The following is a 15,741-nucleotide window of genomic DNA, read 5'->3' on the forward strand; positions in this document are numbered from 1 at the left end:
CCGCCCGCACGATTTGCTCCCTGTAAAAGGGGGTAGGAAGTGTGCCACCCAGGAGAAGGGCCTGGCACAAGCAGGGTGGGCGTTGAGGAACTTTCTTAACAATGCCAGGGATGGAAGGGCTGCAAGGATTTTAAGCATCAGGAGGAAAGAAGAAAACCCCTGCAGTTAAGCCGTGACACCCCCCATCTATTTGTAGGCACTTCCTGATTCAGACGTATTCAGACAGGCACACAGGAGCTCAGTGCCCCAAAGACGAAACCGAGGCGCAGCCTGCGGGTGCCCGAGCTCCGTCCTCCTCCACACCCCTTCCTGCTGGCCTCTCCGTTCACCCCTCACTCATTCCTTCGTTTGTTCGTTCCTTCTCCTGACCCCCGACTCAGCCGACCCAATCCGTGGGTGATCGGGGCGTGCGGCCGGACGCGGACGCTCTGGGGTGACACCGGACTAGACGTCCCTGAGCCTCAGCCTCCCGGCGGGGGGCGGGGAAAATGCTGGGCACCGACGACCCCCCTCCCCCAGCTCGGAGACCCGCGGCCCCTCCTGCCGCGGGTCTCGTACCGACACTGTTCCCCTGCCATCCTCGCGCGCTCCCCACGCCCCTCCTCCCCGCGCGCCTCGGGCGGGGCGGAGGCAGAGTCCGCCCTCTCCCCTCGGAGGCTCCGCCCCTCCCTCCGCTCCCCTGCCCTGCCCGCCCCTCCCGGGTTGGGCCAGGCTCCCCGGCCATGTGACCCCGCGGCCCGTCTGGGACGCGACGGGACGCGCTGGGACGGGCGCCGGGGGTCGCGGGCAGCATGGAGCGGAGGTGGGTCTTCGTGCTGCTCGACGTGCTGTGCGTGCTGGTCGGTAAGAGCCGCGGGGACCCGGGTGTGTGTGTGAGGACCCTTTCCCAGGCGGGCCCATCCCCGGTGCCCGCAAAGTTTTGTAGGACTGGCTGGGGGCTGCAGCGGCCCTATCTCTCGGAGGCCCCCTGGAGGTGGGGGGAGCCGGGGGAGGACCCTCGGGCCGTGGATCGAGCAACGCGCCCCCGCCCCGCGTGCCCCGGCGCCCGCGCGCGCCCTCTCAGGCCTCAGTTTCCCCCGCGCATCCCCGGTCGGAGGGGGTCGGTGTCCCCCGCCCGCGGCAGCAGGAAGTCGCTGCCGGGGGCCCCCCATGCCTCCCCTCCCGCCCTGCCCGGCCCGGCCCGGGCGGTGATTCACGCGGGCGTCGGCTGGGCTCGGGCGAGCCGGGCGGGGGGCGCGGCCGCGGGTCGCCCCGGGAGGCCCTCCACCCCGCATCTTGGGTCGGCTGGTCCAGTGGGGTCTGGGAGGGCGGAGCCCTGGCCGGGGGCGCACGGGCAGTGGTGGGATTCGAACCCGCGCCCCGTCGCCCTCCTCGCTCGGGCCCAGGAGAGCCGGGAGAAGGACTGGGCCGCAGGCTGTGGTGGAACTGGAGGCCTCGGGGTGGCGCGGGCCAAACCTGTCGGGCGGGTTTGCGGGCCAAGCTGGGGGCAGAGGCCCCCTCGCCGCCCCTCCTCCAGGGTCCCGGAAACAAAGGCTGTGTGTTTGCTCCGGGGCTGTGCGGACAATGGCCCCGGAATTCTACCCCCCGCGCAGGGAGGGGCCCCTCCAGCCTAAACTGCCCTACCCCCAGTCAGGCTGCTGCTCCTCCGCTGGGGACCGAGGGGTCTGCCCTGACTGCAGGCAGAGGCCAGGCTCTCCTCCCGTGTCCTAGAAGAGACCCTTTTGGGATGCGCCAGGTGGCAACTGGAGGTCCCCGGGGGCCGTCTGCCAACCCTGGGCGTCGTTTCCTGAGCACTTATTTATTTAAACATTTGTGTGGCACTGACTATGTCAGGCACTAAGCAGCCTGCAATTAATTAAACCTTTTTCTCCAATCAGCCTATAAGGGAGTGCTGTTATGCTCCCCAGTTTCCACCCAGAGACGTTCAGGTGCCCGCTGGAGGTCACACAGCAGCGGGGGAGGGGGGTTGGGTTCAGCTGCCATGTGCCAGGTGCTGGGGGCCCGGGCAGAGCCAGCTCCCAGCCTAGAAGCTTCAGGACACAAAACAGTTCAGTCTTAGATGGTGACAAGGGCCCTGGGGAAAACACCAGGGGTTGACACCAGGGCAGGGAGGCTCTGGTGGTGTCTGCTGTGGGGACAGCTGAGCTGGTGCGGCCCAGGCAGAGGGAGGCTCCGTTCCTGTGCTCTGAGCTCTGTGCCCTGAATCCCGGGAGAGCCCAGCTCCAGCTCTGATTGGGGGTGCCTGAATCTCCAGCGGGGAGGGCTGGGGCTTGGGGACAGGAGTTGGGGGGCTGACTCGATGCCCGGGCCCCCATGGGAGCCCCTGCTCTGCCCAGGCCGTGGGGTTTCTCGGCCTCTCCTCCTAGGCCTCCACCCTGGCCAGAGAGGTCTTTTGGAAACATTCTCCCTCCCTCTACTGCAGCCCTCCTGAGACCCCCGCCCCTGCCGCAGAGCCCCTCTCCCCAGCGCTCTGCTCTCCAGGCTCAGGCCCATCTCCGGCCTTGGCACTGGCCACCCCTCTGGGGGGTGTTCTTCCCCAGGTCTCCCCTGTACTTCTTCCTTTACGGCACCTTCCCTGTGTGGCCTCCGCGACACCCTACTGAAGGCCGCAGCCACCTCCCCGATTCCGGTCATCGTGTGCGTATTATTTTTATTCCCAGTTGCTCTCAGCTCCATGAGGCAGACCTCTGTGTTCTTCACCGAGTCTTTCCCTACATCAGCACCATCACACGGTGGTCCCGGAGGCCCTTGAATTTGGCCTTTGGAAGGAGGAGTTGGCCCTGCCCTCCCCCTGCTCTGGTCGTCAGGCCCCAGCAGAGCCACACCCTTTTCCACGTGTCACCTGCCCTGCCAAGGCCAAAGGGCACCCTGCCTGGGTTTGTCTCTGTGCACCCACCCTGGGGAGCAGGGAGCCCTGTGCCCCAGCCGCCCTTGGTCACCCTTGGCTGGCGGGGCCTCTGGACTCCGGGGCTGCGGCCGTGCCCGGCAGGGCCCGGTCATGACTTGTGACTCCTGAAAGCACCTTTGGATTGAGCTCCCGGGGCCTGGGCCGGGCCTGTCGGGTCACCGTGTGGCCGGTTCAGGGACAACACGTGGATGAGGTGTGTTCCTGATCTCTCTGGCCGGCCCTAGAACAAGGAGCAGAGTGTCCTCCTTTTAACAGATGCCTGTTAAACACTGGCCTCGGCCAGGCCCCAGTAGGCTCCAGGGACTCAGCCTTGACCACGACAGGCGCGGCCCCCACCCCAGGTGCTCACGGAGCGCTGTGTGTAGCCGGGGGAATCATTCGAGTGTCACACAGTGACTGCACAGTTGCACACAGGCAAGAACCATGAAGAACGGAAGTTTCCTGCCGTGAGAGGGCTCCCAGGAGCACGGAAGGGAGTTCGAGATGTTCTGGGCCACGAGAAGGATGTGAGCAGAGGCCCTGGTGGCTGCCTGCTGGCTTCGTGCAGAGGGCAGAGAGGAGGCTGGAGGGAAGCGAGGCGGGGAGAGGGTGGGCGACGTTGGGGGGGTGGACACTGGGCCTGGGCAGGACGTTGGTGTTTATCTGATGATGACGGGGAACCACAAGGGGGTTTAATGGGGCAGTGACCTCCCATTTGCTGTGAGAAAAGCTCCTCCTAGCTCTCGGGTGGGCTCGGAGGTGAGGAGACCCGGAGGGAGGCTGAGGCAGGCGTCCAAGCGCTCGGTGCCGGCGCAGGCTCGTCCGTGTGGCCCTGGGGCTCAGAGAACCTCGTGGCTACCGGCCTCCTCTCCCCAATCCCAGCCTCTCTGCCTTCCGCCATCCTGACGCTCGTGCACGCCCCGTACAAGCGAGGATTCTACTGCGGAGATGACTCCATCCGGTACCCCTACCGTCCAGACACCATCACCCACGGGCTCATGGCCGGGGTCATCATCACCACCACCGTCATACTTGTAAGGCAGGAGGGGTGTGGAGGGCGGAGGGCTGGGGCGTTAGCAGGTCGAGTCCTGCCCGGGGTGGTGTCTGCGGGGAAGAGGGCCCCCTTGGAGTTCCCAGCCCCCCAGTGACCGTAGGGAGGCCGCGCACCCTGACCCCTTTCTTCAGCAGCCCTGAAGTCCCCAGCTGTTCCCCGCAGGTGTCGGCCGGGGAGGCCTACCTGGTGTACACAGACCGCCTCTACTCCCGCTCCGACTTCAACAACTACCTGGCCGCCCTCTACAAGGTGTTGGGGGCGTTCCTGTTCGGGGCTGCAGTGAGCCAGTCGCTGACAGACCTGGCCAAGTACATGACCGGCCGGCTGCGGCCCAACTTCCTGGCCGTGTGTGACCCTGACTGGAGCCGTGTCAACTGCTCCGTGTATGTGCAGGTGGAGGTGTGCAGGGGAAGGCCTGCTGACGTCACCGAGTCCAGGTAGGTGCCGCGGGGGGCCCGGGCCGCAGACACCCCACCCGGGGAGGAGAGTGGGGGCTGGAGAAGGGCCCTCAGGAGCTGGATATTGAGGGATGAGTTGTCAGGTATAGAAGGTACAGGGGCTCCACGCTGGGCAGAGAACAGGCAGGAGCAAGGCCTGCAGGTGCCCGTGGGCCTGTGTCCTGCAGGCAGGGAGGTGAGGTGGTGCCAGGCGTGTCGGGCCCTGGAGCAGAGCAGGAGGCCTCAGGAGGAGTGACCCACCTCCCCTAAATTTCAGGCCCCATCCTCACGCTGCTGCTCTGTCCTCTCACCATCTCTACTGGTAAACTTTTCATTTAATTGATGTCCTTATTTTCCTTCTTTAAAAATTAGATAAAAATTCACAAAGTATAAAATTCACCAATTTAACCATCTTAAGCTTCTGTCAGTTTTTGCCTCCTGTATTTTGGGCTCTGTTGTTAGGTGCTTATATCTTTGTAATTGTTACTTTTATACCTTCTTAATGGATGGATCCTTTTCCCGCTCTATAATGCTCTTTGTCTTGTTGTTTGTTTTGTGTATATTGTATCTTTTTTGTTTGTATTTCAATTTCTCCATTACTGCCTTTTCTGTTAATAGGTATTTACTCTGCAAAAAATTTGCAACTGTATAGTTCCACACCCCCCCGCCCCCTTACGAGGTTATTGTCACAAATTATACCTTTATACATTGTGTGCTCATCAACATAGATTTATAATTACTGTTTCTAAAAAATTGAGCTGTATTTGCCGTATAACGTTATGTTAGTTTCAGGTGTACAGCATAAAGATGAGATGTTTGTATTTATTGTGGAATGATCCAGTAAGTTTAGTTATGTGCAGTTGTTTTTTCTTTTTTTAATCACGTAGGGAAAAGCAGGACTGTAAACCAAAATACATTAACACTGCTGTTTATGTTTTGTATTTACTTTTACTGGTGACTTTTCCGGGCTTTTTTGTGGATTTGAGTTACTGTCTAGTATCCTTCATTCCTCCATGAAAGACTCCCTTTAGTATTTCTTGTAGCGCTTGTAGGTGTAGGAGCTATGAAGTTTCTTGGTTCTTGCTGATCTGGGAATGTCTAGATTTCTCCTTTATTTTTACAGGATCATTTTGCCAGATGTAGAATTCGTGATTCACAGGCGTTTTTTTCCTTTCAGTACTTCTGAGTATGTCATCCTTCTGGCCTCCATGGTTTCTGATAAGAAATGAGCTACTAATCTTACGGAGGATTCCTCGTACACAATGAATGCCTTCTCTTGCTGCTTTCAAGATTTTCTCCTTGACTGTCTTTTGGTGGCCTGATTATACTGTGTCTCTTTGTGGCTCTCTTTGAGTTCATCCTCTCTGAAGTTCATTGGGCTTTTTGGACGTGTCGAGTGATGTTTTTCATTTGATGAAAATATTCTTCAAGTATTCTTCCTGCCGCTTTCTCTCTTCTCCTTTGGAGACGCTTATACGTATATATGTTGGTACATTTGATGGTGTCCCACAAGGCTCTGCGGTTCATTCATTCTTCTTCATTCTTCTTTTTTGTTCCTTAGACCGAAAGTCTCGATTGACCTATCTCCACACACGCTTCTGCCTGCTCAGATCTGCTTTTGAGCCCGTCGGGTGATTTATTTCAGATACTATAGTTTTGAACTCCACAATTTCTATTTGTTTCCTTTTTATAACTTCTGTTTCTTTTTGGTGTTCTCTATTAGGTGAGACATCATTCTCACAGTCCCTTTAGCTCTCTGAACATATTTTAAATGGCAGATTAAAAGTCTTTATCTAGTGAGTCTAACATCTGGGCTTCCTCAGGGACAGCTTCTAGTAATAGATTTTTTTCCCCTAGGTACTTCCCGCATTTTTTCATGCATGCCTTATAATTTTGTTGTTGTTGTTGTTGAAAACCGGGCATTTTCAATGTTATAATGTAGCAACTCTGGAAATCAGATTCTACTCTCCCCAGGGCTTGTTTTTGCTGTTTGTTGTAGTTGTTGGTTGTTTGCTTAGTGAGTGTTGTGAACTAACTTTGTAGAGTCGGAGTGGCCGTGAAGTTCTGCTGTTAGCTGAGTGATCAGCTAACGATTGGACAGATATGTCCTTAAATACCTGGAACCGGGGGAAAAAAAATTCCATTTTACAGACGGGCTTTGTGTGCTATGTTGGGGCATGTCAGCTGACAACTCTGCCTTAACCTTTACTTACTTCTTGCTTGGTCAACCAGAGGTGAGAGCTTAGGGCCTTCTCAGGTCTTTCCTGAGCCCTGAGGCCCAGCCCTGGCCTCTGGAATCCCAGCCCTTATTCTCCAGAGCTTCTCATTCCCTGGCCTTTCCTCCCAAGCTTTTTGGTGAGTCTGTCTGCTGCAACTGCTATCCGTTGCCCCAGGCGATGGTGACCATTACATTTGCTGTAAATATTTACGACCAGTGATCCAGGGAGCCATCAGACAGGACCGAACTATCTCAGTTCTTTGTAAGTGAGCTCTGTTCTCCCTCCACGGCCACCACCAATCTGATTCTTACCGTTGTTGTCAGTTTTTTAGTTGCTTTTACGGGGTGGGGGGATGGACCTTTGGAGTCTCTTAATCTGCCATCTTTTCTCTTGTCGGTTGATGTCCTTTGTTAAAACTTGAAATTATGTAAAAAGAAAATGTGGGGCTTCCCTGGTGGCGCAGTGGTTGAGAGTCCGCCTGCCGATGCAGGGGACACGGGTTCGTGCCCCGGTCCGCAAAGATCCCACGTGCTGCAGAGCGGCTGGGCCTGTGAGCCATGGCCGCTGGGCCTGCGCGTCCAGAGCCTGTGCTCTGCAACGGGAGAGGCCACAACAGTGAGAGGCCCGCATGCTGCAAAAAAAAAAAAAAAAAAAGGAAACGTGAGCCTTGTATCAGTGACCACAGGTGGAAAATGGTCTTGAAAAGAAACACAGTGAAAGTGAAGCTGCTGGCTAGACACAGTTGTCTGACCTCAGTTCCGTGTTCAGGGCCTGCAGCATCTTTGTGGTGAGGCCTTAAAGACCGCGAGACCCTATCGCATTGTCAGAGAAATGGAAAGGGAAGAACTGATGGTGTCCAACAGTGGCCGTGTTTCTACCTGAAATCTTCCCAGACTCTGGGAGGCATGGCAGGATGGGACCGGGGCCGGGGGTGTTTGAAGGCAGAGGCGCTGAGTGTGGGCCCTCCTGAAACCTGCCGCGCTCTCCTTTCTCAGATTATCCTTCTACTCTGGACACTCCTCCTTTGGAATGTACTGCATGATGTTCTTGGCGGTGAGTTTGTTTCTCTGTGACTCGCTTGTTGTGGAGCGGTGGCCTAGGCCCTTCCCTGGGCCTCAGTAAAGCGGGGTGGGTGGAGGTGGTGATGGATGGGCTCTGGCTTGTTGATAAAAACTGGAGGCCCTGGGCCTACAGGTTCCAGGCTCCTGGCCTCAGTGTCACCGTCTGTGCGTCCGGTGGGGGTGGGCGGGCAGGCTCCCATGCTGACGGCTGCTCTTGGCCCCCAGCTCTACGTGCAGGCCCGGCTGTGCTGGAAGTGGGCACGGCTGCTGCGGCCCACCGTGCAGTTTTTCCTGGTGGCCTTTGCCCTTTACGTGGGCTACACCCGTGTGTCTGACTACAAACACCACTGGAGTGATGTTCTCGTTGGCCTCCTGCAGGGGGCGCTGGTGGCCGGCCTCACTGTGAGCTCCCGGGCCCCGACCCCCTGCCCTGACCAGAGACCCCCCTCTGGGGCCCTGCTGCCCTCTCTCTGCCTCTCCAGGACCCAAGCCCTCTCCTCCCATCTTTCCCCTAAGATCCCCCCCTCTGCTGTCCTCATTGACCCCGCCACGGTGCCCCTCAGCTCCTGGGCTCTACTGCCCCTCCCTGCCCTGTGCTGCCCCATCCCGTCCTGCCCCCGCCCAGTCAGCTCCTGCCTTCCTCTCCTCTGCTAGGTCCGCTACGTCTCCGACTTCTTCAAAGCCCGGCCCCCGCGGCACTGCCTGGAGGATGAAGAGGTAGAGCGGACACCGAGCCATCACTGACACTGGCCCTGGGCGAGGCTGGCTGCAGCCTCTGCGGGTCCCCTCCTGCTGGGGCTCGGGCTGTGGGCAGCGAGCGTGTCCATGGTCCTGGCAGGTCCCTAAGCCAGGATGGCTGGATCCTGGCGTGGGTTCCGCTAACCCCACCTCCATGCACTGGGCTAGGGGGTACCTGGGGCAGCCCTAGCGTGTGGAGGGGGACTCTTCCTCAGAACCCCTGTCTTTTGTTGGCTTAGGGAAGGGACTGAGAGATCCCAGTGGATGCCGGTTTTGTAAAATGTGACCTCTATTTGGATTTTTAGTAAAATAGGGCGTTTGCTTGACAGATGTTATCAGCACCTCTTCCTTATGGCCGTTCTGAGGACTCTGTTCCTACAGCAGAGGGGGAGACCCTCTCTGGTTGGGGGCTCAGCTGAGCGAACCAGCCATGCCTGCGTTGCTCCTCTGGTCACGTGGGCAGGAGGGGTGCAGGAGAAAGGCCGACTGCCCGTTCCACTCTCCTGTGGCGCTAAGGTTGGGGGTCAGGTGGACCTGCACAAGCAGTCGGGGTGTCACCCTGCAGAGAGAGCCCTGAACAAGACACCTGCCGTTGTTTGGCCCCCGGGGCCGGGGAGGCTAGCAGAGACCCGAGTCCACGTCGCGTGGAGAGGTGTATGTACAGCTCTTCCCTCCTCCCAGTAAGGAGGCCTCTGCCGGGGGCCCCTGTGCAGGCCCCCAAATGTAAGGGCTTGGGAAGAAGTTCAGATGCGGTTAAGACCATGGCCACAGGAGCCTGGGTCCTCATCAGCACCCCCAGAGACTGACTGTGTGCAGGGCTGTGCTCAGGTCCGCTGAGAGGGCAGCTCCCGTGGGCTCTGCCAGGTGGAGCCTTGCAGTGGCCGGTGTTGAGTTGGAAAGATCACACGTGGGGTTTGGGCCTGGAGCGGGCTCCTTATGCCCTTTTGCTGGGGGATATACCACCCCAGCCCCGGCCCGGGCCTCAGAGTCCCTCCCCTTCGAATGACCGGGACCTCTGCCCTCGGATCGTCCCGTCTCAGTAGTGCCCACCTGCGTCTGTCCATCCCTGTGTCCCTGGAGGACTCACTGAAGCTGAAACTCCCCCAGTCCTGACCCCTTCCCTCTGGTCACATGGACCCCTGTGCACATGGGGCTTCAGAAACGGGCCCCCGTGACTTCTGCCCTGGAATGGGAACCGCTCACTCACCATCCACAGAAGTGAATGTCAGGCAAGCGGCATAGATCAGGCCATAAACAAACCTTATAGAGGGAAAATAGGTTCAAAACCTTAGCGTGGGGAAGACTTTTGTAACTGGGAAAAATAGAGAACGGGAAGTAGAGGGAAGCTGGGGCCCAGGCCGGGGCGGGGGGTGGTCAAGAGGTGGAACAGACGATGGGGGATAGACTCCATGTGCCAGGAAGGTGTCCAAGGTGACTGAAGCTTCTGGACCTGATCACTGATGGGCCGGGGTCCCTGAAACTTGCAGAACACACAGAGCTTACCTGGTCAACCAGAGCGTAAGTAGGAAGTTTAATCTTTCGTCAAATATCTGGGCAAAATGGGTGATATAGTTTTAAGAGTCTGTTTTTGTTTTACCTGCACCCAGAACCTGTCTTATTCTGTATCCATTTCAGGGTGTTCCCGTCTGGTCTTAGCAGTGCCTGGGGGCCGAGATGCAGCCTAGCAGCCTGCACTGGAGGCCAAGATGGAGAAGATGAAGATCTTCACGGCCACCATGGCCTTGCCCTCAGCCTGTGGTAGATGGGGAGGGAGGTGGCCCACACACTGCACGGCAGCAGGACGCTGAAGGTCAGGAACTTGGCTTCCTTGAAGGTACTGGGCAGGTTCCGGGCCAGGAAAGCCCTGGTGAAGCTCCCCAGGGCTAGGAGCCCAGGTATCCCAGGGCACAGTAGAAGAGAGGGACCAAGCCCCGGTTGCAGGCGAGGAGGACACATCTAGGCTCGGAGTGCGTGTCTGTGTCAGTGAAGAGAGGAGAGGTTCCCAGGCAGATTCCACAGAGAGTCGGGTGGATTGGGGAGTGGATGAAGGTGAAGTCGGGTGCCCCTGACACCAAGCAACTTTCCTCCCAGGAGCAGTGATCCTGAAAGTCAAGACCACACAGAGGGTTTGGGCCCAAACAGTGGAAACGGCGCAGTAAACACCGTGCCAGATGTGGTTGCTGGAGGGCGCAGGTGGCTGTGCTGGGACGGCCGATGAGAGGTGAGCAGCACAGAAAGCCTGGGCGCAGGGAGATTAGGAGGACGCAGCTGAGAGTCTCGCTCTTGGCCTCGACTGTGGGCGAGTCTCGGGCTTAACGAAGACCCCCAAGGACCACAGCTGTGAGCAGTGGAGGAGAGAGCCGCCCCCAAAGGGTCCTCAGAAGCTGGGCAGGTCACAGCCGTTGGGGGGTGGGGGGGCAGCGTTCTCTCTTACTGTTTGAGTATAGGATGCTGCACACACTGGTTTGCATCTGACAAGAAGAGCAGAGATGCAGTGTTTCAGGTGCAGTAATTCTTACGCATCCAAGCATCAGTGTGTGGTCACATTGGAAGTTAGGACATATTGATACACCCAGGCGGCGCCGTAAGGAAACTCTCATGCGTAATTTGAGGTTTACGGTCCTTATGGTTCTATGGCAAGAATAGTCTTTTCTCTTTTCCTCTTTACGTGGAGGGGGGTGGGGGTGGTGTTTCTTTAGTTGATTCTCATGGGAAGCTCCTAGGTTCTTAGCCAGGGAAATACCATTTCTCATGGCATGTTCTCGACGCTCAACATTCCGTCTGCCTTCTGATGTCGGGTTTTGAGAACCCCTCCTAACTGAGTGTCGAACCATATGCAGGAATTTCTGTGCAGCACGGTGCCGTGGTTTGGTAGGAAGTCATGCTTGCTTTTTCACAGGTGAGATTTTGTAAGGGCTGTGACTGACAATATTTCACAGTACAAAAGATGGGATGAAAATGTGGCAAAATGGAGTAATTATGAAGTCTGCCTGTTTGTGTACAGGAATCCATGATGTCACTCTCTTTACTGTATCTTGAAAACTTTTACAGTCATTCAAAACAGGAAAGCTCTGCCTAAGTGAATCTTCCTAAGTTGAAAAATACTGTATTCATTCCTCATTCACCAAATAAATCCCTGTTTAAGTTGTAACAACATAAAATCCTAATGGAAAAACTTTGTGATGTTGGTTACGGTAGCGGTTTCTGCTCGTGGGTTCCCAGCAGCAGCGGAGGTCATGACGTTCATGTCTGTCTGACCGACCACAAACGGGCCATTGGTAGGGACTTCGTGGAGGGTCAGCCCCGGAGGCTGTGTGGTTTGGGGATTCTTCCTGGAGGCTTAGCGGCCTCAAGCCTGCTAGACTAGCCCCTCCGGTACCGTCAGCCCTCGAGCACCTCTTATGGGGGGTGGGGGGGGTGCTGTTCTACTGCAATTTTTAAACCCTGTGCTTTTCCTTCAGCCCCTTAGAGCATAGTTTCAGCAGCTGGACAGCTCCTAGGTCTCCTGTCGGCCTGCTGACTTCCCGTATCTGATGTAAACATGCCCCAGAATTTTTCTGTTGGCCTCATTTTTATCAGTGTGAATTTTTGGGATCCAAGTAGCCCAGTTTATACGATTGAGAGCTACATTTCTGGGTGAATCTAGGGCACTAAGTAACAATTTCCAATTGGCAAAAGGCTGGAATCACCTGACAACGGGCATCCACCCTGCAAGGGTGCCCAGATCTCCCCCGTGCATGTCTTTCCTTGGGCTCCAGAGAGAACGCTCACCTCTCACATCATCACAGACCAACAGCCCCGCCCAGGTCCAGCCATGGGGCAGCGGCAGCCACACCACGCCTGAGGCCAGAGGAGCACTCCTGGAGGCCACCTGACTCAGACCTGGTGACTGACCCTTGACACTCAGCAGAAGGTCACAGCGACCTTCAGTGACCTGAACGGGAAGGAGAAAAGCATGGTCATTTTCTTCTCCAAAGAAACGATCAAGAGAGAATACCTCTGTGGTACTCATTTGAATCATATTCCTTTTCACCTGCCGTGGAAAGCGATCTGGAGATTAAACGTTACTTTCAGTAAGTGCAGCTGCAAGGGTTTCTTCGTACCATGTTTTCTTTTCTTTATCTTTCTGGCCACACCGCACGGCTTGCAGGGTTTTAGTTCCCTGAGCAGCGACTGAACCCGGGTCCTGGCAGTGAAAGCGCCAGATCCTAACCACGGGACCACCAGGAGATTCCCCATATTTTATTTTCAACGTCCCTGGAAGGGCTACCTGGAAAAATTGCTCAGAACCTATTTCTAGGACCTCCTGTGGTTGACTTTAGCCTGTAAAGTCTTCATTGTCTCCCTTGTCGTTGCCGAGTCAAGTAAAGAACACGCCACCCCAGTTCTGTGCATTCCGGTTTTCCACCTTGAACGACGTACAAGGACATTCTCTCTTCATTTGTTTTACCGCCCTATTTTGTTGCTGGACAGGACGTGTATTCAGCCCTGCCCCCGCCGCGCTTTCATCTCCACTTGTGGGAATTTGTAGAGGTCCAGCAGTGTCTCCCTGAGCAGGAAAAAGCTGGTGTGGTTCCCGCAGTGACAGCGGTGGCTGTGTTCTCTTTCTCACAGGTGAAATACAGGTTGGTCTGGCCCGCTCCTGACAGCCAAGCCAGGGAGCTTCGCCAAGGTCCTTTGGTCTCTTTTGTAGGAAATGGACACGTGATATCCTAAGGGTGTGTTAGGTGGGTGATTGGTGTTCCTGTTGATCTCCTCAGGGTCAAGTCCAAAGATCAGAATGTAAATATAGTTTCTGAATATCCACCTGCATCAAAGGAAGAGCATTAGGGATTCGAAGTCATCCACACATGTGGTGATTATCTATGAGGCGAATCACAGGGCACCCTGTGGTGCTTTGTCCAAACATGGAAGCCACCAATGACACGTGGCTTTTAAAATTCAAATCAATTTAAATGAACAAGATAAAAATCCAGTCTACCGGTCACAGTAGGCTGAGGAGAAGAAAAAGGATATTTCTGTCATTGGAGGAATTCTTTTGAGATATTCTTGTTTAGAGAATTAAAACTAAGAAAATTCAGTTAGGGTTAAGGTTCCAAGTTAGGGTTAAGGTCAGGGTCAGAGGTTAGGTTCAGGATGAGATTAAGGTCAAGGTCATCATTAAGGAGTGAGGAGGTAGCCCCGTATCCTTGCTGGCTGAGCGACCATATCAATTAATTGGAATTCTCTGCATAAACGAAACTGAGGGGAAAAATAGACGGCCATACAATTATAGTGGAGACTTTGCTATCCACTTTTGGTAGTGGGTAGATCTAACAGACAGAACCAACAACAAGCAAAAATAAATAAATAAATAAAAATAAAAATCGGTGGACTTGAATAACACCACAGACCGAATGGACCTAACAGACATATGTGGAACTTTCAGCCCAACAACAGCAGGATGTACATTCTTCTCAAGCACATATGGCACATTCTTAAGGATAGATCACATGTTAGGTCAACAACTCTTTAAGAAGATTGATATATACCAAATGTCTTTTCTAACCACAGTGGAATAAAACTAGAAATCAATGGTAGAAGGAAAACTGGAAAATTCACAAATAGGTGAAAATTAAATAACACACTTTGAACAATCAGTGGGTCAAAGAAGAAATAAAAAGTGAAATCTAAAAATATCTTGAGACAAACAAAAATGGAAACACAGCATACCAAAACTTGTGAGATGCAAAGAAATAGACAACTGTCCCTGTTTGCAGATGACATATCTTTATCTATAGAAAACCCTAAAGACCAGAAACGAAAAACCTGCTAGAAATAAATGCATTCAGCAAAGTTGCAGAATACAACTCAAAAATCAGTTGTTGTATCTATACACTAATTAATAGTGATTGATGTTGAATCTTTTCAGGTGACTTGTCATCTGTAAACCTTCTTTGGACAATTGTCTATTCAGGTGCTTTGTTCATTTAAAAATTGGGTTGTCTGTGTTTGGTTCAGTTGTAAAAGTTTTTTGTACGTTAGGGCTAGAGTTAGGATATAAGTGTTAGGGTTTAGGGTTGGGATTGGAGTCAGGGGTTAAGGGTCAGGGTCAGAGTTAGAGGTCAAAGTTTAGAGTCCAAGGTCTAGGGTTCCAGGGTTAGGGTTGTTAGGGTTTAGGGCTTGAAGTTGAAGGTTGGGGTTAGGTTTAAGCCTCACTGGCCCACTTCCCCCTCTTCTTTCCCATCTCTCTGAGGCCTCCAAGGATGGATAGGACTCACCTGGTCACGAGGCCCTAGCCTGACAAGGGTCTGCATGGTACCAGGGGCCTCAAAGAGACCCTCAAGTCTGACACATGAGTCAGGAGTTGAGCTGGACAATTGGTTGTCTGCCCTGCCTAGTCCTGGGCTCTGACAGTGGAAGAATGAAATGCCCACACTGGTCACTGACTGTTTCAATCCAACCTAACCTCAGTCAAGGATTGTGAAGGGCCTCAGAAGTCAGGCGGGGAAGGTGATGCCGGCCCCACTCTATCCGGGCAGTCCCCAGGTCCAGTGCAGCCCTGACACAGGAGGGTACTTAGTAGACGTGTATAGGTTTATGCAGGGCTGGGTGCAGCGGCCTGCCAGCCCCCAGGTGCTGCCTTGATGGCTGGTGTGGCCCTCCTGGGACTTGATGAATCCTTTGTCCCATCTGAGTGGGCAGCAGAAACGGGTCTCAGAACAGCCCTTGGTCTCCGACCATCCAGGCAGGCATCTGTGGCTGTCCAGCTCAGGTCAGTCTGGGCCCCCTCAAGCCCCCGTGGCCAGTTACTGAGCTGACCCTGCTGCTGGGTGATTGACCAGCTACCTGGGCAGCCTAGAGAGCCCCTTGGGGTTTTCTAATTCCCAATATCTCTACGGTTGGGAAAAGGGCCTCCTTCCTCACAGCCAGTTAGGTAATGGCCCTCTAAACGTTGAGTGTGACCCTGGCCACCACAACCAGACGGTGGCCCTGCAGTCCTTTGGCCTTCTGGTTGTAACAAAGTTTGACATTCATGTTCATTGAGAATCAAAGATATGGGAGCAACTGGGCTTCCCGGTGGGCAGTTTCACACTAAGGCCTTGTGTTCTTGGAGAGCCATGTGCGTCCACGGTCCAGGCCCTGTGGTCTCCAGAAAGCCAGCCAACTGTGGATTCCATGGTATGGAATAATCCTGGAGCCTCCCTCTGCTTCACTGAGCCAGTTTCCTTGCCATCCTAGCATTCGGTCGAAGGCACATGGCCTGTTCTGGGCCAGTCTCTGAGATGAAGGGATCCAGTGCCCAAGGCAGGAGCCCTGAGTTTACCACCAGTACCCACCTTGCTTTTTCAGCAAGTGGAAGAGC

At 54.9% G+C, this 15,741-nt stretch overlaps 1 protein-coding gene across 1 annotated transcript; it reads left to right on the forward strand.

Annotated features, from left to right (window-relative positions):
• The first annotated feature begins 686 nt into the window (after positions 1 to 686).
• PLPP2 (phospholipid phosphatase 2) lies at positions 687 to 8,722 on the forward strand. The gene is given in 7 exon segments (XM_033855039.2): positions 687 to 843; positions 3,770 to 3,921; positions 4,104 to 4,378; positions 7,593 to 7,650; positions 7,884 to 8,060; positions 8,313 to 8,391; positions 8,394 to 8,722. Coding segments are annotated over 7 exon segments (1,035 nt in total). The 5' UTR covers positions 687 to 791; the 3' UTR covers positions 8,636 to 8,722.
• Positions 8,723 to 15,741: the final 7,019 nt, after the last annotated feature.

This window comes from Tursiops truncatus, chromosome 3, assembly GCF_011762595.2.
Source record: "Tursiops truncatus isolate mTurTru1 chromosome 3, mTurTru1.mat.Y, whole genome shotgun sequence".
Classification (NCBI taxonomy): Eukaryota; Metazoa; Chordata; class Mammalia; order Artiodactyla; family Delphinidae; genus Tursiops; species Tursiops truncatus.